Genomic DNA, 21009 nt, shown 5'->3' with positions numbered 1-21009 from the left:
CTAATTAAATACTTAAAGGGACTATTTGCAACTTTCAGAAATGCTTGTTAGCAGCGACACCTGTGGCCGTAAAGTCAACGAAAGTCAGCGTCAGGCTCGCGCTTGCTCGCTCTAAATAGACATGAACAAGCATCGCTCCAAAACAGTGAGGCGTCACACGGCAGCTAAAACCACAATATCACTCTATATTTCACCTGCTTGGCAGTAATGTTAGCTGACCAGACGAAGGTCTCTCCATGAATCAATGCTGGCTTTTCCTGCTCAGCCTCCGGTGTCACCTGAGCAGGAAAAGCGGGTCGGTGCCGGGGCTGAGCAGGAAGAGAAACGTTACCGTCTCCGACCGGGTGCCGCTGATAACGTTTCTCTCTGCGGAGCCTCGTCACTTCACAAGACACGGAAAACCTCTGTTGGTCTGGAGGAGCTGCAGCATTTATTTCTGCAAAAATGTCCTGTAATGGCAATTTTCAATCATATCTGCAGTTTAACACTGTACCTTTAGATAATCTCAGGGCCTCACATGTTCAACTTCGTCACCATAGGACAGTGACCTGACATTTTAGTTCTCTGTAACTGCAAACAACAGATTGCTGAAATACTTGTTATGTCTTGTGATGCTCTGTTGTCTGCTGTGTGCTGACGCATTGATACACTTTCTATCCTTCTCTTCTTTTCTTCTTTGCACTTATCTTCATGTTATGCTTTAAATGTATAAATACTGACTACTCTTTGTATTCGGGGCTCACTTGCCACAGTCCACAACAGGTGGCTGTGCTCGTGAGTCCATCTGCAGATGTTTTAGTTATTAATGTATGCCTTTTTATTAAATTCACTTAAAGACAAGTTGTTACGTTGGTTTGTGTCTTGTTTTAACAGAAAACTGCCACCACAGTCCAGTGTACATTCACTAGATATTCTCAGAGCTAAACTAACTCTTCTGCAGTGTGTAGTGAGCTGAGCGCGCGTTCACGTCTAGAGGTGGAGGAGACAGCGAGAATGCGCGCGCGCTGTCTGAGTGAAGGCAAGCAGGCAGAGGAGGAGAGGCTCCGGCCACACGCAGGCTATGGAACTCACTCCCCCCACACATCCGGCAGTCTGACAATATCACATCATTCAAATCCCTCCTCAAAACCCACCTGTTTAAACTGGCCTACTCTCTATAGTACTCATCCGCACCCATCCTATGTGTCTGTACAATTATGTCTCTGTCATGTCCTGTTGTTTTTATTTGTTTTATCTGTCTGTGTTTTAAACTGATCCTTGTAAGGTGTCCTTGGGTGTCCAGAAAGGCGCCACTAAATAAAATGTATTATTATTATTATTATTGTGTCCCGACCCGGTACATTTATACGCTTAAAACGTTACAAACAGTCCCTTTAAGGGCAACAGGAATAATGGAGAGAATTTAATAATTATTATTATTGTTATTATTATTAATTTGTATTTTATTGTTATTTATTTATTTTATGTTATTTATTTTAATTTTATTTTTTATTTCCCTGCCAATCTACTGCTCCACGCTCCAGTCCAGTAGGTGGCGGTAATGCGCCTATAAGCTGGTTTGCCAACCGCCAATAAACACCAAAGAAGCAGCAGCAGCAGAAAAAGGAGAAGAAGGAAGGGCGAGGAAGAACCGTTGCCGTTGCGCACTAGCTGCTCCACAAAACAACGAAACAGGACAGTCTGGGAACAGCTGGCTGCCTGCTTGCATACTTAATACAAACTACAGAGCACTATTGCTTCTTTTATGTTTTTAAAGTAGCGTGTAGGCATTAGTAAAGCCCGCTGTTAGTAGATTGACTTCTCGCTAGCTAGCGTTAGTCGAGTAACCAGCTAAACTAGTTTGCACGTTTATCGCCATTTTGCGCATTCAACAGACTTTCTCCAGCCGCAGCAAGGTACAGTCATCACACAGGCATGTCTGCGCATGCAACGCTGCATGCTAACCTTTTGCAAATGCTTAAAGTCTCCACTGATTATGTGTGACCCAGGTGGTGGATTTCGCAGCATGGCAGAGGCAGACCGACCAGGGAAGCTCTTCATCGGTGGACTGAACACCGAGACCACCGAGAAGGCCCTGGAGCAGTACTTCAGCAAATATGGCAGGATTGTGGAAGGTGAGAGCAAAACTACTGGTTGACATTTGTACCGTGGTTAACTCTCGAGATAATTTTTTTTTTAACAATGTCTGTATTGTTTTTTTTTGTTATACAAACATCAGCATTATTTTTACAATTTGTTCAATACAGGATTTACTTTAACAAACATAACATACCCCACACCCACCCCTTTCTCTCTTAACTTTTCCCTTTCTCACAGGGCCAAAATCAATATACAGCTTCACAGTTTCAATCGTACAATTAAACAGTTAAATGGCAACTCTAAAAAAATGGATACACTTAAACAGAAAATAAATAATACATTAAATAAAAAGATCTTCAAAAACACTAGATACATTTTTTTTTTTTAATAATGTCTTTATTGTTTTTTTTTGTTATACAAACCTCAGCATTATTATGCAATATGTTCAATACAGGATTTACTTTAACAAACATAACATACCAAACACACCCACCCCTTTCTCTCTTAACTTTTCCCTTACAGGGCCAAAATCAATATACAGCTTCACAGTATCAATCATACAATTAAACAGTTAAATGGCACCTCTAACAAAACGAAGATACACTTAGAAACACACAGAAAATACACACAGAAAATAAATATATAGAAAATAAATAATACATTAAATAAAAATATTTTCAGAAACTTCACAGTATCAATCATACAATTAAACAGTTAAATGTCATGTGGTGGCAGTTTCTGTTAAAACAAGACACAAACCAACGTAACAACTTGTCTTTCAGTGAATTTAATAAAAAGGCATACATTAATAACTAAAACATCTGCAGATGGACTCACGAGCACAGCCACCTGTTGTGGACTGTGGCAAGTGAGCCCCGAATACAAAGAGTAGTCAGTATTTATACATTTAAAGCATAACATGAAGATAAGTGCAAAGAAGAAAGGAAGAGAAGGATAGAAAGTGTATCAATGCGTCAGCACACAGCAGACAACAGAGCATCACAAGACATAACAAGTATTTCAGCAATCTGTTGTTTGCAGTTACAGAGAACTAAAATGTCAGGTCACTGTCTTATGGTGACGAAGTTGAACATGTGAGGCCCTGAGATTATCTAAAGGTACAGTGTTAAACTGCAGATATGAAAATTGCCATTACATTCACCTCTAACAAATTGAAGATACACACAAACAGAAAATAAATATATAGATAATAAATAAAATAAAAAGATTTTCAAAAACACTAGATAACATTTTTCTTTCAAAGGTCTTTTTATTAATTGACAATAATCAATAGAACAGTCACTATACAAGGAAAGTTATTTTTTGTTTTTCTGAACAACACTCACCTGTGACACAACACATCAATCAATCATACCTGACAACAACATACACACAGACAGCCACAAAGGACCTAACTGATTCTCAATCATGGATACATACAATTCAAATTGTAGAGAATACAACACAGGGAGAGTATCCACAAATAAATAATAAGAAGAGAGAAACAAAATAAAAAACACTAGATAACATTTTGTTTCAGTTATTCTTGAAATTCTCCAGTTTTTGCCTTTTTAATGTAACGTTACAGCAAAATGCGTAAAGGCATCAAATCTCTGCCTTTTCTCATTTTGTGGGAGGGGGTGAATGACCTTTAGGCTCATTTTTGGAATTAGTTGGTATGAATCTGTGAATGTATTGATACTCATATTTAATAATCAATCACAAGCTCAGTTTCCCCTTCACTGCAGTCCCAATTTTCTCTTCACTTAACATGAAGCTTATTCTGAGCTAAGGACCTTGTTTTACTACTAAGTTTATCTTATCTAAATTTATTTAAATAGCACATTTAAAAACAACAAAAGTTGACCAAAGTGCTGTACAATTATACATAAAACATAAAGACAACACAATAAAATACTAAGACCAACTTAAAACCAACAGGACATTAAAATAATAAAAGCGTTAAGACCAATAGGAAAGTGAAAAAGGATTAAAATAGTCAACTCTCATGCCGAGCCAAAAGCCAAGGAATAAAAGTGCGTTTTGAGGTTTGACTTAAAAACAGGCAGTGTGGGGGGACAGCCGAACATGTGGAGGCAGAGCGTTCAAGAGCTTTGGAGCTGCAACTGCAAAGGCTTGGTCACCCCTGAGCTTCAATCTAGACCTTGGGACAGTCAGAAGCGACTGGTCAGTTGATCTGAGGGTCCTCGATAAAAGATGTGGTTTTAAAAGATCAGAGAGATAGGTCGGAGCTTGCCCATTTAATGATTTATATGTCAATAATACAATCTTAAAATCAATCCTAAAACGCACAGGGAGCCAGTGAAGTTTACTCTTGTCTTGCAGCAGGAAATAAGAATCTTTCAACCGTGAAGGGAACACATTAGTTAGAACCGAAAACAATGAACTTTGGTTACAGTTAGCAAAATGGGGGTAGTGATAAGAGCCTGTTTTTGTTCAACTGAAACTTTTGCAAGATAGATTCTGGTTGATGTTTTTGTCATACAATAATGCAATCAGTTTAAACTATCAGTCACAAGCTCTCCTCTCACTCCTCGTTTCAGTTCTTTTGATGAAAGACCGCGAAACAAACAAATCAAGAGGCTTCGCATTTGTTACTTTTGAAAGCCCGTCTGATGCAAAGGATGCAGCACGTGAGATGAATGGAAAGGTAATTACAATCCTAAATCAGCCATAATCTTTAAGAAAATCTGCTTGAAGTTGTGATTTTTAATTGTAACTCCTCTACCACAGTCTCTTGATGGCAAGCCTATCAAAGTGGAGCAAGCAACAAAGCCTCAGTTTGAGAGTGCTGGCAGACGAGGACCTCCAGCCATGCACTCCCGCAGTCGTGGTCCACCCAGAGGCCCCCGTGGTTCCAGGGGCGGTCCTGGTATGAGGGGCCCGCCATCCAGAGGTAAATTGGTTTGAACAATAATAAAATATTCTCATTGAATGTACTGTTTGTAATGCATCTTGGGAGCCTAGTGTGTTAATATTTGCATTTCTTGTCTGTGAAAAGACTACTATGATAATTCAGGGAATGTAGAACCCTTCTTTAAAGGGATGTCATCCAGAGGTCCCCCTCCAATGAAGAGAGGACCCCCAGTTCGTAACGGAGGTCCCCCACCAAAGAGGTCGGCCCCATCTGGTCCCATGAGCGGAAGTAAGTGTGAGTTCTCGCTGTGTACACTTCCAACACATTTTGTAGCCTCCAATTTTCACTTGTCATCTAGCTCTCCTGCAAGTACCCAGATGGGCTGCGTGCATGTTGGGCTTATATAGTGCTTAATGAGAATGTTTGTCATTACTTTGTGTGTTTCAGCACCCATGTCAAGGGACAGGGATCCCTATGGTCCACCCCCTGCTCGCAGAGACTCCATGTCCAGGAGGGATGATTATCCATCACCAAGAGATGACAACTACAACTCCAAAGATAGGTGGGATATTTCATATTTAGTTATACAGTGGTATGACACTATTATCCATGTTTTTGCAGGTTTTGTGGAGCGGAAACAAAAGTAGTTGAAGTGTTTGTTTCCGACATATCTATAGCGTTTTTGTTATATACTAACTGTCGCATAAGTTTTGTTAACTTAAAATGAAAATAGGCATTGTAGAGAAATATTTGATTCCAGAGTAAAATATGATATGATCCAGATTCATATCTTATACTGCTTAGATCTCTTACTTTACTTTTATTTGAATACTCATGGGGAGCTGAGTCGGAGCTGTCCTGTATCTGAGAAGATAAAACTCCAATTTAGTGTAATAGAAAACTTAACTGTATAGATTTTAGGCAAGAAAGCATATATAATATATTTAACATATCATGATTACAGTTTTGCAGTTAATTGTGCTATGTTTCACAGCTACTCCAGTCGGGATTATAATTCCAGAGATTCAAGGGACTATGGAGCTCCTCAAAGAGACTATTCATACAGAGAATTCACCAATTCCAGTTCCCGAGATGACTATGGCTCAATGTCAAGAGGATACAGGTATGAGTTCATACAAAAGGTTAAAGACTGAGATTGGATCCCACCTAGTCCTCAAATAACAATTGTTCCTGTAATGTAGTGACCGCGATAGCTATGGTGGAGGCCGGGAACCCAGAAGCTACATGGATCGTTCAAGTGGTGGTGGTGGCGGCGGCGGCGGCTCCTACAGAGATTCATATGATGGTTACGGTAAGATATAACTCCATGAGTGTAATGACGACAGATAACCACTGTGGCACAAAGAAGAGCTGCACAAATAACCAACCAAATCATACCATTGACTACCGCAATCTCCAGTCACAAGATGCTGCAGAGGAAACCGCATTTCAGTCAGCCTCTTTAAGCTCTTTTCTTTCCCTTTGCCGCACCCCCAGCTTGCAATCCAAGTTGCATATTGTCAAGCTAGTAGAAATGTATGACCATTGGCATCTCGAGTGAAAAACAAAATTCTATTCAAAAGCTGTGTCCACACATCAGTCCATGTTACCGCTGCATTCGGCCAAAGAATCTGTTTGTGGCAACATCATGCAGAAATAACGCAGAGTATTTAATGTACCCCAGAGAGTTTGCAACCACAAGGAACCCCAAAAAAGTCCTTGGAAACATCCGTTGACCACTCAGTATGTGTTGCCTAGCAAAGCACTCCCTCAAGGAGTACCGTTCAAAAAAAACCATCAAGACAACTCTGAAAACCTCGTCCTTACCTGCAGTTCTAACACTTGGAGCTCTAAAAGGAAAAATGGCTTCTCAAATCAATGGCATGCTGAAATGGGTAACACTGCCCATTTATTCCCTGTGCTTGGATATATTACTGCCCGTATCAACTAAATATCCATGTTAAACTTAAGATCGATAACATGATGGGACATTTAAACATGTCGTCCATTGAATTTATTTGTCAGAGAATGAATTCTATTGGCAAAAAAATGAGCACTTCACCGTGCAAGAAAATGTATAAATTGAACCTTGCCAATTACCTGACCCATTGACCCTGCAGGTAACTCTCGCAGCGCCCCACCTTCACGGGGCCCCCCACCATCCTATGGTGGGAGCAGTGGAAGCAGTCGTTACGATGACTATGGCAGCAGTTCCCGGGATGGCTATGGCAGTCGTGACAGTTACCCCAGCAGTCGGAGTGACACATACCCACCTAGCCGTGGTGAGCGAATGGGCAGGCAGGAGAGGGGCCCGGCTCCCACTGTCGAGAGAGGCTACCCTCCTCGTGATTCGTACAGCAGCTCAAGCCGTGGAGGGCCACGCGGCGGTCGTGGTGGCAATCGACCTGATAGAGGGATGGCTCGCAGCAGATACTGAACTGGACTTGGAAATCACACTAAAGCAAACATTAGTCTCCGTGCACAGTTAACAAGTGTTTGGGAAGAAACCTGACAACAACACAAACTAGCCATGTCTAAATCTGTGGAAGCTTAGCGTTGACCTGTATCTTGACTTTTCCAGTTTTTTTTATGTGTAAAAGTTGTTGTTTTTTTTAGTATTTCTCTTGCTCATGTAACAGTACAGTTACCAAGTGAGTGTTAGTTTTTGTACATTCAGTGCTGTTGGAATCTGCAATGCCCTATCAGTCTGGCTTTCCTACTCTAATAAAGCTTTTAGTTGTACCTTGACCACTGCTCATCGATTTTCAAAACAAGACCAGAGACCGTAACATGAATGTTAAGTTGCAACATGATCTCCTTTACAACGTTCTGTGCAAAGCATAGGTGAGTCTCTGCTCATGACTTGAGTTCCTTCCTAACACAAATGTGCCATCCACTGGACGCTACTGTTTTCAAGGATTAGGCAAATGTTACTGTCAAAATGTTCCAATGTAGTTTCCTTGGAAATGGATCCATCACCCTAGAGCCATTTGATGGCATGCAACGACAAAACCAAAGGCAACAACAACCAAATGCAACTCGACTGGTAGTCAAGAGCTGGTAAGCAAAGCAAACCTCTTTGTTTCTCATCTGTAAATGCGTTTCTCTTTGTCCTGTATTGCAATCTCCGCTCAAAGGGTGATACTCAAGACAACTTTTGCCTCAGAGGACAAAAGGAAAAAAAAGGAGATCAACTGAATGTGCCTTGTTCATTTTAGTCCGTTTTCACCAGCTAACATTGTCAAAAGTGCAGCAACATCCCAAGAAGTTTCGTCCCTTTTCAGCAATGAAAATCTAAATGCCATTTTGCCAACTGAGCCTTCAAAGTGACCCTTTTTGCCAAACCAATCGTCAACCCTCAGTAAAATGATTGGCAACAGTGCATTTTTAAATCTTAAGTAAAGATGGCCCAAGTATTTGTAAGAACTACTTCTTGGTGAAAACTAAAAGCCATTTTTAAATTAAGAGCCATTTCTCATATCAAAGCCTTTTCCACAAGCATGCCAATCCAAACAATGGAGACTCCTGGAAGAACACCAACGTGCCAACGGCCAAACTGGAAACAATCGCTGAAGCAAATTCGCTGTCGGACCAAGGACTATAAAATCATTTTCAGATGTTTTTATGAATACATGATTAAGAGAAGGTCACCATGTTAATTTTATGTTTCTCGTTGCAGGATGAACACCCCTCCAAGGCAACTAACTGCCCTTGCAACTTAACCTGAATTGTGTCCTCAAGTTGTGTGACCAATGAAACCACAGTGCTCCAGTGCGGGTATGTTTACCAGGCTGCACTTACGACAAGCTCTTTGCAAAATAAATGTTTTTTTGCATACAAAATGCTGCAAGTGAGTGAGTGGACTTTATAGAGAGGCAGTGTTCCACATGGGACCTTATTTCTGAAAAAATATGAACAGTAGTCTACAGCGAGAGACAAATATTTTTTTGATCCCGTTTGAATTGCACCATGAATCACACATATGATGTTTGTTAATTTAAAAGATAATTTTGCAAGTTAAGAAAGTCTCAGTTTGTGGTAGAATCATTTAGTTTTGTGTGAAACTGCTCAGTGAACTACATCTCTCGTCTCGCACGATATACGTCCCCAACGCTAGCTTAAATAACTTAGCTATGTTCCACGCACTAATCAAACAATATCTTACCTGATGTGTTCATCCAGCAACCCCTGGTCTTTTTCTCAGCCATGGAGTGAAAGAACGAGCAACACTCGTTGCTCGTGAGAGTACATTTAAGTATGAAACACACAGGCATCGTAACTTCAGTGTGAGAGATGTCACGTACGTGACCTTCGGGGTGTGTAGTCTTCCTAATTACGTAGTTTCACAGTCTAATCTTCCAACAGTTTTACAACAAACTGCAACTTTATTGATTTGCAAAATGATCTTTTAAATTGAAAAACATCAGGTGTGATTCATGGTGCAAATCAAACGGGACCAAACAATATTTGTATTTTGCCGTTGACTACCGTTAATATTTTTTTCCGAAATAAGGTCCCATGGTGGTCCACCCCACCGGAAGGGGCGGGAATTCGCCTCTATTGCTGAGAAAATAAACTGTTTATGTAATCAGTTGTTTGTCATGTTTACTTTCTTTCAGATGCTGGCACAGGCGTCTGTCGAGAGAGCTGGTTGGATCCTTTCTTCTAGTGGAAATGCGTGTCGGAAAGTGGGAAGAACACAGGCTGAAGATTTTTTCAAATTAAAGTGTTCCTTTTTCAATAAAGACTTTAAAAGGACCTTTTGTTCACTCAGTTTTGTCTTGTCATGAAAGAAGAATGCAATTAGCACAATGCTTCCCTGAATTTGTTAGGTGTTGTACCGGCTCATAACACATGTTTTTTTTTACCTCCATTATGATTCTGAAGCGTCTCTAATGGTGACAAACCAGCATAAAGCATGAGCAGCTTACATTTTACTTTAATTTTTTTTTATAGATTGAGGCAGTCCAATGTTTACTCCTGCAAATATCACAATTCAGTCTACATGTAGATATGTGCATATACATGGTATATGTGTTTAAGAGTAGCTATGTCATATATGACCATCTAGCCTCATTCAATGCTAAACAGACACCCATTATCCACATCACACACACGCACACACACATTCTTCAACCTGCTTTTATCAACTTATGTTGTTTTTGTACTTTATTTGTCTTTCTCTATATAATATATTTTGGTCTTTTTTTTATATGTCCCTGCACATGTCTTCACTTGTTTTGTAATCACTTTATAACACAATAAAAAAACAATTCAGTCTACATAAATGCCACAGCAATAGTCCCACAGCTTGTATTGCTGTCAGAGTACTTCATGCATGACCAAATTTTCATCATGATCATAATCTCAAACTACAATAAATGTTAGCAGACTGTTTACATACCAGTCCCACTGATCACATGAGCTCTTCCTACAGTAGATGGTTCATTTTTTTCTCTTGCGAAACATGCTGATGCATGTCAGATAATCACTTCCCTGGTGGCGCTTCCTGATCATTGCTGCATTTTAACTTTGTAACATAATATCAGAGAGAAAGTGCCAGCATGTGCTAACTTTGCAGAGGAAAGAGTGCATTGTTGAGGTGCCTATTTGCCAGTAGGGGTGATCATCAGTTTTTGCGTGTAGAAACAGCTCAGTCCTTCCCCCCCACCGCCTCCTTTTCTTAACTTCTAGCAGAAGTGCGGATGTGAGTTGCATATTGATACAGGAACAAGGCCGCCAGTTTTGTGTTTTTTTTCCCTCTATAGCAATGCGTGCTTAGTGGAGCTATGAATCCAGAGGAGCAGACCGTAACGTGGTTAATATCACTAGGAGTGCTCAGCTCGCCTAAAAAGAACATAGCGGACCCGGAGGAGTTTCTGAAAACCTCGCTGAAGGATGGGGTCGTCCTGTGCAAGCTCACGGAGCGGCTCATACCTGGCTTCACACCCAAGGTAAGTTTACTTAACTTGAGTCAACAAAATGCACAAATGATCGACGGTGAAAGGAAAGGTCGAGAGGGAGGGGTTTGACGGAAAAAATGCTACCGTGAAGAACTTCTCTCTCTGCTGCTGCAGGGCCTTTAATGTCTGTAGCTTCACAGTACTCGAGTTGTGAAGTTTATGACGCATAATGCATTGAATTAGAGCTGCATTTGTTGAGTTTTCAAATATATAGAGTTCAATAATGTGGTTTCCTGTGAAGGGGAGGAAAATGTTCCGCATTCTTGACATGGTAGTCGGTGTTGAACACCCACCAAAACAGGACAAATTCAGGGAGGAAGAGTGCGTTAAACATCGGACACAGACTATAGTGGAGAGATGGAGCAAAGAGGAAACTTTTTGACGTGATAACCAACGTGAACTACATGCTCATAGCTTTAGTTGTTGAGATGACAAAGTTGATAATGACAAAATAACAGTTGCAAAGGACAGTTCGTCACTTCCTCCTAGAAAAAGGCTCTTCCCGGTGCGACCTCCCACTTTCAACTAGAATAAAACAAGGCCTATAGAAGGAGGCTGGGTCATGGGTCTTGGGTGGGCGGTAAAACGCATGCGCAGTGTAACTCAATTGCGGCCAGATTTTACTGCGCATGTGTAATACCCCTTGAGGTATGACGCTTTCATGACGCGTGATTTAGCCTCCTTTCTATAGTCCTTGCTTTTGAAATAGAATAAAACCGGAAGTAGTAACTTCTCTCTTGTATTATTTTACTACCTTGTTTGCTCTTTTCTGTTTTGGCAGTCATAAATTGCTCTAAAAAAAGAATAGTTTACTCACTTTAGTTTTAACTTTACAAGCAGCGGAAAAAACATTTTAAATTCATTTTACATTTGTAATTTTTGAACATTGCTACGCGACCGTTAATAAGACCTTTTATTTTGAAAAGTGAGCGGATGTACTTAAAGAGCAACTATCTTATTGCTCTTTCTGTTGTGGTAGTCATACATTGCTCTAAAAAATAATAGTTTACTCACTTAAAACTTTACTTAACAAGCAGCGAAACAAATATTTAATTATTATTTAATTGAATTTAATATTAAATTTTCGAACGTTGCTACGCGACTGTTAATAAGACCTTTATTTTGAAAAGTTTTGAAAGTGAGCGGATGTTGTGGTTAAATCTGGCTGCTTTGATGGTTTCTTGTTTTGGCGTTTAATGGTTATGTATGCAGGAAAGGAGACGCACTGTAGGAAGAACCCACAGTTATTTTAGTTACTGTACGTTTTCGGATAAATCTAGAACAATGTTACTTTTCAATATGTAACGTCGGCGTTATATAAGTGCTTAAATGTGTCAGATGCCAGTCTGTCACAGGCTTTAAGAGGTGGTTTGTGTTTATATATTTATTTTGTGTGCTCAGTATTGCCAGGATCCGAGAACTGAAGCTGACTGCATCACCAACATCAAGGAGTTTTTAAGAGGATGCTCGTCCCTCAAAGTGGAGGTAAGTCTGTTAAGTTAGTTTCTTTTCAGTGTCTCTTTACTGCAGTTTTACAGATTAGACTTCAACACAGTCTTTGCTTGTGTTGTGATCAGCTGCTGGCATTATGTTTTCCTCACACGTCCAATGCTCAGCCAGTCAGTCACTCCCACAGACCAGACAGGAAGGGAACTGTTCTGACTAGTTGCTTTCAAATGGCCACAAATTAGTTTGCAGCACTTCCTTTTTAAATTCCCCTCTCTCTCTGTCTATTATACTGCAGTGACATTGCTATTTGTTTTGTTGCTGCAGGTTTCAAACAATCCACAGGGTTTACAGTGCATTGCTAAAAACAATTTTTTTATTCAATTAAGCTTTATTTAACCAGGAGCAAAAACTCATTCACATTAAAAATCTATTTTCCAAGAGTGTCCTGGCAGAGATAGGCAGCGGCACAGTTACACAGTTGCAGACATAAAACAAACATAACCCAGACAAATTACAGAGTCATAAGGTATGACATTAAACAGCATACAAAACATCTACAGACAAATGTGCTTGCTTCCTCTTTTAGAAACACTTTAAAAACATTCAGTGTGAGACCAGCTCTCGATTAGCATACTTGAATGCTCCTTTTTCTCAGCTCAGTGCGAACTTTGGGGACAGTTAGTAGGATCAAGTCCTGGGAGCGAAGACAGTAACTTCCCGTACTCTTTTTGAAGATCCGAATAGGTAAGAAGGAAGCAGACTAAGAATAGCATTATAAATAAGAATACACCAGTGGTTCAGTCTACGGTTGGATAAAGGCAGACCATCCTACCCGGGCATACAAAGAGAAATGGTGTGTAAGGGCTTTAAAATTGTCCTAATATTGGAAAGAGGCAAATCATTCACAGATGTTGGGAGTTTTCCCTGTCTCTGTACCAGCCTGTTTGTGACTGCCACACTGGACAGTAATTTCTCGTCCAGCTTTATAAATAATCCTTTCTGGTCTTGAGTCACATCGGTTCGTTTCTTTAAACAGCTAATTGAGTCAGCGAGTTTGGCTCACTGCAAAGTCAAGTGGTTCAGTAGTTCTGCCCAGCTGGCTTGTTATGTCTGGGAGGTCCCCTTTGCTTTTATCCACCATCCCTGCCTTAGCCCATAATTAGACCTTTTGCGGCCAGCCAGTAGCTCATGGGCAGTAGTTTTTGGAGAGCCTCTGTCACAAATGTATCAAGTCTGTGGCGCTACAACGAGCCCTACCCATCCTTTGGTCAGTGATGTGATCATGGTTGGAGAACATTTTCTCTCTTTTTCCGCCATAGCATATAGGGCCTGTTTGTCCTGTGACTGCACAAAGAGAGCAGTCATACTGCTTTCACTTCTGCCCTGAGATGCAGAAAGAGGAAGCGCCCAATAACTGCTCAAGTCCACCGATGTTTTTGCCGTGTTATAAACTGCATTAGATGATTTATCTGTTCTGATTTTACACACTACTACAGTTATTCAGGGTAACATGTATTCATAACACTACTCATTGAAACTACCGTGGTCAAGATGTCAGTACCAGCAACAGTTTGTTGCTGATCAATACTGTGATGTAAGATGTACTCCAATTTGTCTGTGGTAATTGTTTTTTCCCAGTATTTTCTGTTTTTAAAACCAGTGATACGAAATCATTATGCATAGCGGTGTCTTCTAGCTGCTGCTGATGAATAGCAGTAAATCTTGGTAGTCATGTCGACCCTTAGGCTGCTCCCAGACCTAGAGATGTAATGGTCACACTTGCTTTATCTCTGGATGAGGTTGAACACAACTCATCACCAAGGCCGTACTACTCAAACTCTATATTTAAGATGTTTTATTTAAAATGGGAAACCTTATCTGCTGGAGGAAAGCAGATAGCTGTCTGAGACAGAATGAGCAAGCAGCGTGACTGTGTGTGTTTGTGTGTGTGTGTGTGTGTGTGTGTGTGTGTGTGTGTATAGCGAATCGCAAATGAGTCTGGCACTCTGTCTGTTTTTATTACAAACCACTAAGTAACTGAATATAGGTCATGTTCAACATGTCAGTTTTTATCTCTGTCTTGTTATGAGCTTATTCAAATCCTTGTATGTGTTTAATTGTGTGTGTGTCTTTCTGTTGTTTGGGCTGCAGCCTCTCTGTGTACACTTAACAAGCCTTACGGCTCAGATCTGTGCTATCAGTCGAAAAACTTCTACTCTTCTTCCACATCTGTTGGATTCCAGCTTGTTTGAACAGATGGTTTTGTTTTTTTTTGGTCTGATGCCATCTTCTCTGTTCCTTTTCCATCCAGGGGTTTGAACCAGAGTGTTTATACACTGGTGAGAGTTTTGGAAAGGTGCTGACCACTTTGATGGCAGTCAACTTTGCCACACAAGGTAAGATTTATGCAGTCTGTCTCTTTCTGTACCTCAAGTCTCTCATATTGGGGACTGCTTGATAACAAATAGTAGTGAGTAGTAGTTGGGGCTGGGCGATTTGACCAAAATCTTCTATTACGATATAGGTCATTTCATATCTCGATAATGATAAATATCACAATACAGCACGTTATCTGGTCTATATGAAATAACCACATTGTAAAGCCTATTGCATTTAATACTTGACAAATGAAAAGTATTTTCTCATTTGAAGAACTTGAGTGCAAAATGAACATAACAGTTTTAAGTGAAATTATAGAGAAAAATTAAATAAATATAGGCCTAGCCTATATCGTGATATAAACAATATAGAAAAATATATATATACTAGGGCTGTCCATCGATTAAAATATTTAATCACGATTAATCTCATGATTCTCCATAGTTGAGCGCAATTTATCGCAAATTAATTGCACATTTTTTATCTGTTAAAAATGTACCTTAACGGGAGATTTGTCAAGTATTTAATACTCTTATCAACATGGGAGTGGGCAAATATGCTTGCTTTATAAAAATGTATGTATATATTTTTTATTGGAAATCAATTAACAACACCAAACAATGACAAATATTCTCCAGAAACCCTCACAGGTACTGCATTCAGCATAAACAATATATGGTCAAATCATAACACGGCAAACTGCAGCCCAACAGGCAACAACAGCTGTCAGTGTGTCAGTGTGCTGACTTGACTATGACTTGCCCCAAACTGCATGTGATTATCATAAAGTGGGCATGCCTGTAAAGGGGAGACTCGTGGGTACCCATAGAACCCATTTTCATTCACATATCTTGAGGTCAGAGGTCAAGGGACCCCTTTGAAAATGGCCATGCCAGTTTTTCCTTGACAACATTTAGCGTAAGTTTGTAGCGTTATTTAGCCTCCTTTGCGATAAGCTAGTTTGACATCGTTGGTACCAATGGATTCATTAGGTTTTCTAGTTTCATATGATACCACCATCTTCACTCTAGCTTTAAAACTGAGCCTGCTACAACCTAAAAATCACAAGTTGCGTTAATGCGTTAAAGAAATCAGTGGCGTTAAAACAAATTTGCGTTAACATGTTATTATCGAGTTAACGTTGACAGGCCTAATATAGAAGTTTTTTGTTTTGATGATATATATCGTCATATTGCCCAGCACTAGTAGTAGTAATAGGTCTCACGTGCGTTACAATGAAAGTCTGTATATTACGCTAATACACAAAATGCTTCTTCAGTGTTCATCCCTCCCCTGTCACTTGATGCAAACATTTCAATAAACAAGCTTGGATAGTGAAAAACAGTGCATGTAGCTACATATTAGCAGTAGCAGGTGATGCCTTTTTCCCACATGTATGTGCTATGATGGTGGTCTTTGTCCATGCAGCCTTTTGTAAATCATGATAGAGTTTGTTACCCCTGAGCAGCTGGCATGGCAGTGTGTGCCTGTAGTCATGCTGGGTGCCATATTTAGTCATGTGCATCCATCGATACACTCTGAATAATCTCCTCATTTTGTTCGTTTTAAGCTCAGAATGATGTGAAATGCATTATGTGGCGGAATATGAGTGCATCTCACACACACACACACATACACATACACACACACACACACACACCCTTCTCAAGAGCATTTCTTCAATAAGGACACAGCATAAAATGGTTCGCAGTGCAGCAGACCTCATAGCAGTTTGGGGCTAATTCCTTTGCTCCAGAGGCTTGTTTGGGGGCACTGAACGGGTGAACCAGCAGCAGAATTATTTAGTCAGCGTTTTTGGATCAATCTGCCACCTCTGCATGCTTTATGATGAATGCATAACGTTCCAGGCTATTTGAAAACGCGCGTTAAACAGTGTAGTGCCTAAATGAAAGTAAAGATGGAGCATGATATTAGCTTTGGCTAATGATTATTTTAATTTCTGATTACAGTCTAATGTATAAATGTCAGGAAATTGTCAAAGAAATTACCTTCACAGTTTGCCTCACATTTTTAGAAGCTATTAGCAAATATTTGGCACGTTTGTTTTTATGAATGACTAAATTAATTCATTATCTAAATAGTTTTTGACCCATCAATTAGTCACCTAATTGTTTCAACACTATTATCTTCCTTTGGTGATATGTTCCCCTTACTATGACTTTGTTAATGCACGATCAATCTCTTTGAGTGCACCTAAATGAAGGAGAGGACGCGTGCCACAGTGTGGGATGTGGACCAGAAGCCACCGTCTGCACTCCGGCGCTGCTTGATATGCAAATCTGTTATGGGCCGGCTATGCCCAGCAGCTGTTCTCCAATCTTCAAAAAAGTGAACATGATTTGAGGTGGATTAGTCACAAGTTAGTTGATATGATCAAACATAAGAGGCCTCTCTGTGTTTTTACTCGTGATCCTCTTCCAAGTCTGGCTTTGCTCCTGACGTTATTTCTGTGCTCGGGATGGATGTTTGTTTAGGGTTAATGCTTTTGAATGTAGCCTGGGTACAAATATAACTCTGGTAACCACAGAGCGTAGCTGACAGAAGGGCTTGTTAGGCTTCTCTGTGTGTGTCGGGAGTAGCATGTGGGGATCCGTGAACCCCACCTGCAGTACATGTGGACTACCCTGCTGCCTTCAGTGTGCTTTTCATCATATATCAGTTAGGCCTCCCTGAAGTCCCAGCATATGGAAAGCAGTCGGGAACATCCAGCCTTTTTCCATCTTAACAAACATTCCACATGTTCTACATGATGAAACAAGATTTCACAAAGTGTTACCATAGTGCATTTTACTGCCTGTAAGCGAAAGTGCGCTAAATCATTTGTCAGTTTTATAGTTGAACTACTTATTGGATCTGAATTAAAGGTTATGAGGCTAATGGTTCACTGTTATTGATGTTTAATTCTCCTGTGATTTGCACACGGATTAGACAGTGGACCTGGCTGGCATCCAGTTGGCATTTGATGGCGACTCCTCCTCAGTTAGTGTGTTTCTGCTTGTTAGCGTGTGAGAGGTTGCAGGGCTGCCATGTGTCACTTTTCAAGTGAGTACTGGCAACACAATTGATGCCTCTGTCAGTGCACCTCAAGGACTGCACTCACGCTGCAGGACAGATGGCAGCTACTGACCCTAAATCACCGCTCCTCTGCTGCAGCGGCTCAGCGATGACACCGTAGACGGGCTGAGTGTCGAGAAACATAAATTAGAATTTTTTTTTTTCACTGAACTGCACTTCAGATTCAGACAGGGTTGGAGGAAATATTGTTAAGGCGAGACACTACAGGCAAAAACATAATTTGTCATGCACTGATACATTTTTTTTGGGCTATTTTGCTTCCATAACACGTCTTCTTTCAGACTAGTAGAAATAAAAAACATCCAAAATTCACATTTAGGTGTTCATTTTCTACACTTTTGTCTATTTTAGGGCTGACACGAATGCTTTGGAGCTTCTAAGCTTCTACCGTTGCCATGGTATTCAACCAAATCACTATTTGAATGCTTCGTTTTAATGATGTATGAATCCCAAAATAGCCTTTGAAATACGGATATCCTACAACATTATTCATTATTCATATTCAACATGAATTATTATTAGTTATTCTCAGTCAGATATCGGTGTACAGCGGCACTGTCCCGGGCACTCAAACGGTGGAAATGGAGACAGACAGACAGAAGAACATGTCAGCCTGCCCCGCCGTGCTGCTCCGCGAAGCTTCAAATACCCCAAAAATGGTATTCGGTACAGCACTAGTCTATTTGCATCTGCAGATTTCCCCTAAAGTCACCAAAATTCAGCATTAGATAATGCCTCATTTGCATATTTTAACAAAACATTTCAGAAAACTTGTAACACAAAAAAATAATTGTCTTAATACCAGTAATCAACTGGGGAGGTTTCATGTTGATATCAGTTAAATTCACCTGTAGTGTTCAGCTAAATGTATCGAATTTTACAATCCATATCTTTAACAGTTGATTTCTCAAAATGAGGTTTTTCCTCATACTCTGAGCCAGAAATCTCCGCTTCAGTAGCACTTACATACACCAAACTTTCCAATTTCATCCCCATCTATATTCTGAAGGTTTTTACAGAGGGGTTTGTTCATACATCATTCATAGTCTGATTTAAAGAACATTATATCCCTAAAAACATGACGAAAATAGATTTTTTTTAAATGGCTGTTGACAATATTTTCTGAATTATGGAGTGATAAAAAGAGATATTCAAAATCCCCTCTGTAAAAAACGTTCGCTCTAATATGTCAACAAAATTAAACAACAATTTTGAAACCTGGCTTTATCCAATGTTCACATTTCTGTTCTAAAAATGTAAGCAAATTAGCACATATTTAATAAGATAATGCCTCTTTTGCATATTTAAACATAACATTTAAGAAAAATTGTAATAGAAAAATAATTGTCTTAATGTAAGTAATACATAGTATCATTCACCTGTCATGTCTCCCCTTAAATATGTGTAAACAAGTAGTCAGAATGAACGTATTTGCTGAACTAACACATAGACAGTATGAGCGATCACTGAGTCATTTATATTATAATCTGAAGACTGCATAGTGCCTCTCTTCTTACAGCTGTTTCATCTTATTTTGTAGCTGTGTGCCAGTTTTGGTTAAGTCATATGATTCTATCAGGCATTGTAAATGTGCAGCCTGTGTGTGTGTATTTACTATCCTGGGGCTGTGCAAAGCAATGGACCATACTCGCATGAATTATCATCATGTTGTCAGCCCCCAAAGTATGTGCACCTGCGTCAACTGTGATGATGATGATGATGATGATGATGGTGGTGTGTGTGTTGTTGGTGAAGTTGTTCACCTGATGAGAACAAGGCCAGCGAGTCATAGGTTCAAACATCAATGTAACCAAAGTAAAAGCGTGTTTCCTCTGTGTGTGTGTCCATAGACTGTGCTGCTGAGAGGTCATGTTCGCAGTCCGGTGCCCACTCTCCTAGTCAGTCGACATCTTCACACACACTCTCCTCCGCCAAATCCAAAGGCTCTCTGCGCAGACAATCCAAATCAGTGGTATGGTACCTTCTATACACATCTACACTTTCTGTCTTTCTGTTGTCTACTCACTTCTCATGCTTGAAACTGGGTCACCCCCAATTTGATTTTCCACATTTCGTAAATTTTTTACATTGAATTTGTCAGATCATTTAGTGTTTGTTTACCTCAGATGACTACACATTGCATTCCCCTGCACAATGAATAATAATATATCACAAAACATTTCATACTAAGCAAAATGTGCAGGTCAAAGATTGGTTGAATATTTTTGTTTATAATGCACCGTATATTTTCGCTGATAAGCCCCAGTGAGATTTGTGTTTGTGTTTACCGTACCCTCTAACAGGAGATGTCTGAGAACGGTGGAGGCGGGCAGACTATGGTGAAGGCCCGCTTCAACTTCAAGCAGAACAACGAGGATGAGCTGTCGTTCAATAAAGGAGACTTGATCCATGTGATGCGGCAGGAGGATGGAGGATGGTGGGAGGGCACGATCAACGGAAAGTCGGGTTGGTTCCCCAGCAACTACGTCCGGGAGATCAAAACTTGCGGTGAGTTGGGATCATCCATTCCGGAGTAGGATGGTGCTGCATGTTTCAAAAGGACTTTATTATACAAGCGTTTCATATAATGTACAACATATGAATTTAACTAAACTTGCATAGTAATTTGTATTAATGCCTTATTTTGGAAGTGTAATGATAGTGCTATAGTAGAGTATGATGATGGAGTGGCTGCTCTGTAGATAGATAGATAGCTAGATAGATAATAGCTAGAAACCTAGTTTAGCCTCCTGGTCAGAGAGGGATAGTATGACATCTTTAACATTATTTGTATAAAGAAATTGTCTAATTTTTTTTATGCATTATGTTTTTGGGTTGTCCGTCCATCCATCCCATTCTCGTGAACGTGATATCTCAGGAACACCTGGAGGGAATTTCTTCAAATTTTGCACAAACGTCCATTTGGACTCATGGATAAACTGATTAGATTTTGGTGGTCAAAGATTACTCTGACCTCACAAAACTAGTTTTCGGCCATAAGTCAAGAATTCCTATGCTAATTATGACAATGTCACACAAATGTCTAACAGGATAAAATAATAAAGGGATGACATTTTGGACAGACATGGATGTAAACTGACACTTGACTGGTTGGCGGAGTCATACAACCAATTGGGTGTTAAAAATCCCAAACTGCAATGGTTA

The 21009-nt window shown here is 40.0% G+C and overlaps 2 protein-coding genes across 6 annotated transcripts in view; both read left to right on the top strand.

Annotated features, from left to right (window-relative positions):
- Positions 1 to 1577: 1577 nt before the first annotated feature.
- Positions 1578 to 7705, top strand: rbmx (RNA binding motif protein X-linked). 4 transcript variants are annotated; one of them, XM_074648482.1, is made up of 9 exons: positions 1578 to 1895; positions 1989 to 2114; positions 4644 to 4750; positions 4834 to 4996; positions 5102 to 5251; positions 5405 to 5519; positions 5952 to 6080; positions 6160 to 6269; positions 7078 to 7705. In XM_074648482.1, exons 2-9 carry the CDS (start codon positions 2006 to 2008, stop codon positions 7392 to 7394), a joined length of 1200 nt encoding a protein of 399 aa, XP_074504583.1. In that variant the 5' UTR covers positions 1578 to 1895; positions 1989 to 2005; the 3' UTR covers positions 7395 to 7705. The 4 variants fall into 4 exon arrangements, with proteins under 4 accessions (XP_074504583.1, XP_074504584.1, XP_074504586.1 ...); XM_074648483.1 differs by having other exon boundaries at positions 1584 to 1895; positions 5102 to 5245; XM_074648485.1 differs by having other exon boundaries at positions 1605 to 1895; positions 5129 to 5245.
- A 2925-nt stretch (positions 7706 to 10630) lies between these two features.
- The window catches only part of arhgef6 (Rac/Cdc42 guanine nucleotide exchange factor (GEF) 6), a 29422-nt gene continuing 19043 nt past the window's right edge, over positions 10631 to 21009 (top strand). For both annotated transcript variants that reach the window (XM_074648478.1, XM_074648476.1), the window contains exons 1-5: positions 10631 to 10911; positions 12322 to 12405; positions 14681 to 14765; positions 19695 to 19816; positions 20148 to 20352. In XM_074648478.1, the coding sequence (XP_074504579.1) occupies positions 10747 to 10911; positions 12322 to 12405; positions 14681 to 14765; positions 19695 to 19816; positions 20148 to 20352 (661 nt within the window). In that variant the 5' untranslated portion in view covers positions 10631 to 10746. The remainder of the gene's footprint in view (positions 10912 to 12321; positions 12406 to 14680; positions 14766 to 19694; positions 19817 to 20147; positions 20353 to 21009) is intronic.

This window comes from Sebastes fasciatus, chromosome 10 (assembly GCF_043250625.1).
Source record: "Sebastes fasciatus isolate fSebFas1 chromosome 10, fSebFas1.pri, whole genome shotgun sequence".
NCBI classification, from domain to species: Eukaryota; Metazoa; Chordata; class Actinopteri; order Perciformes; family Sebastidae; genus Sebastes; species Sebastes fasciatus.
This window is presented reverse-complemented; position numbering and strand designations above follow the sequence as displayed.

Coding starts and splice junctions, on each gene's coding strand:
- rbmx (XM_074648482.1), top strand. CDS start 2,006: ATGGCAGAGGCAGACCGACCAGGGAAGCTCTTCATCGGTGGACTGAAC. Junction 4,751..4,833: donor CACGTGAGATGAATGGAAAG/GTAATTACAATC, acceptor CCTCTACCACAG/TCTCTTGATGGCAAGCCTAT. Junction 4,997..5,101: donor GAGGGGCCCGCCATCCAGAG/GTAAATTGGTTT, acceptor GTCTGTGAAAAG/ACTACTATGATAATTCAGGG.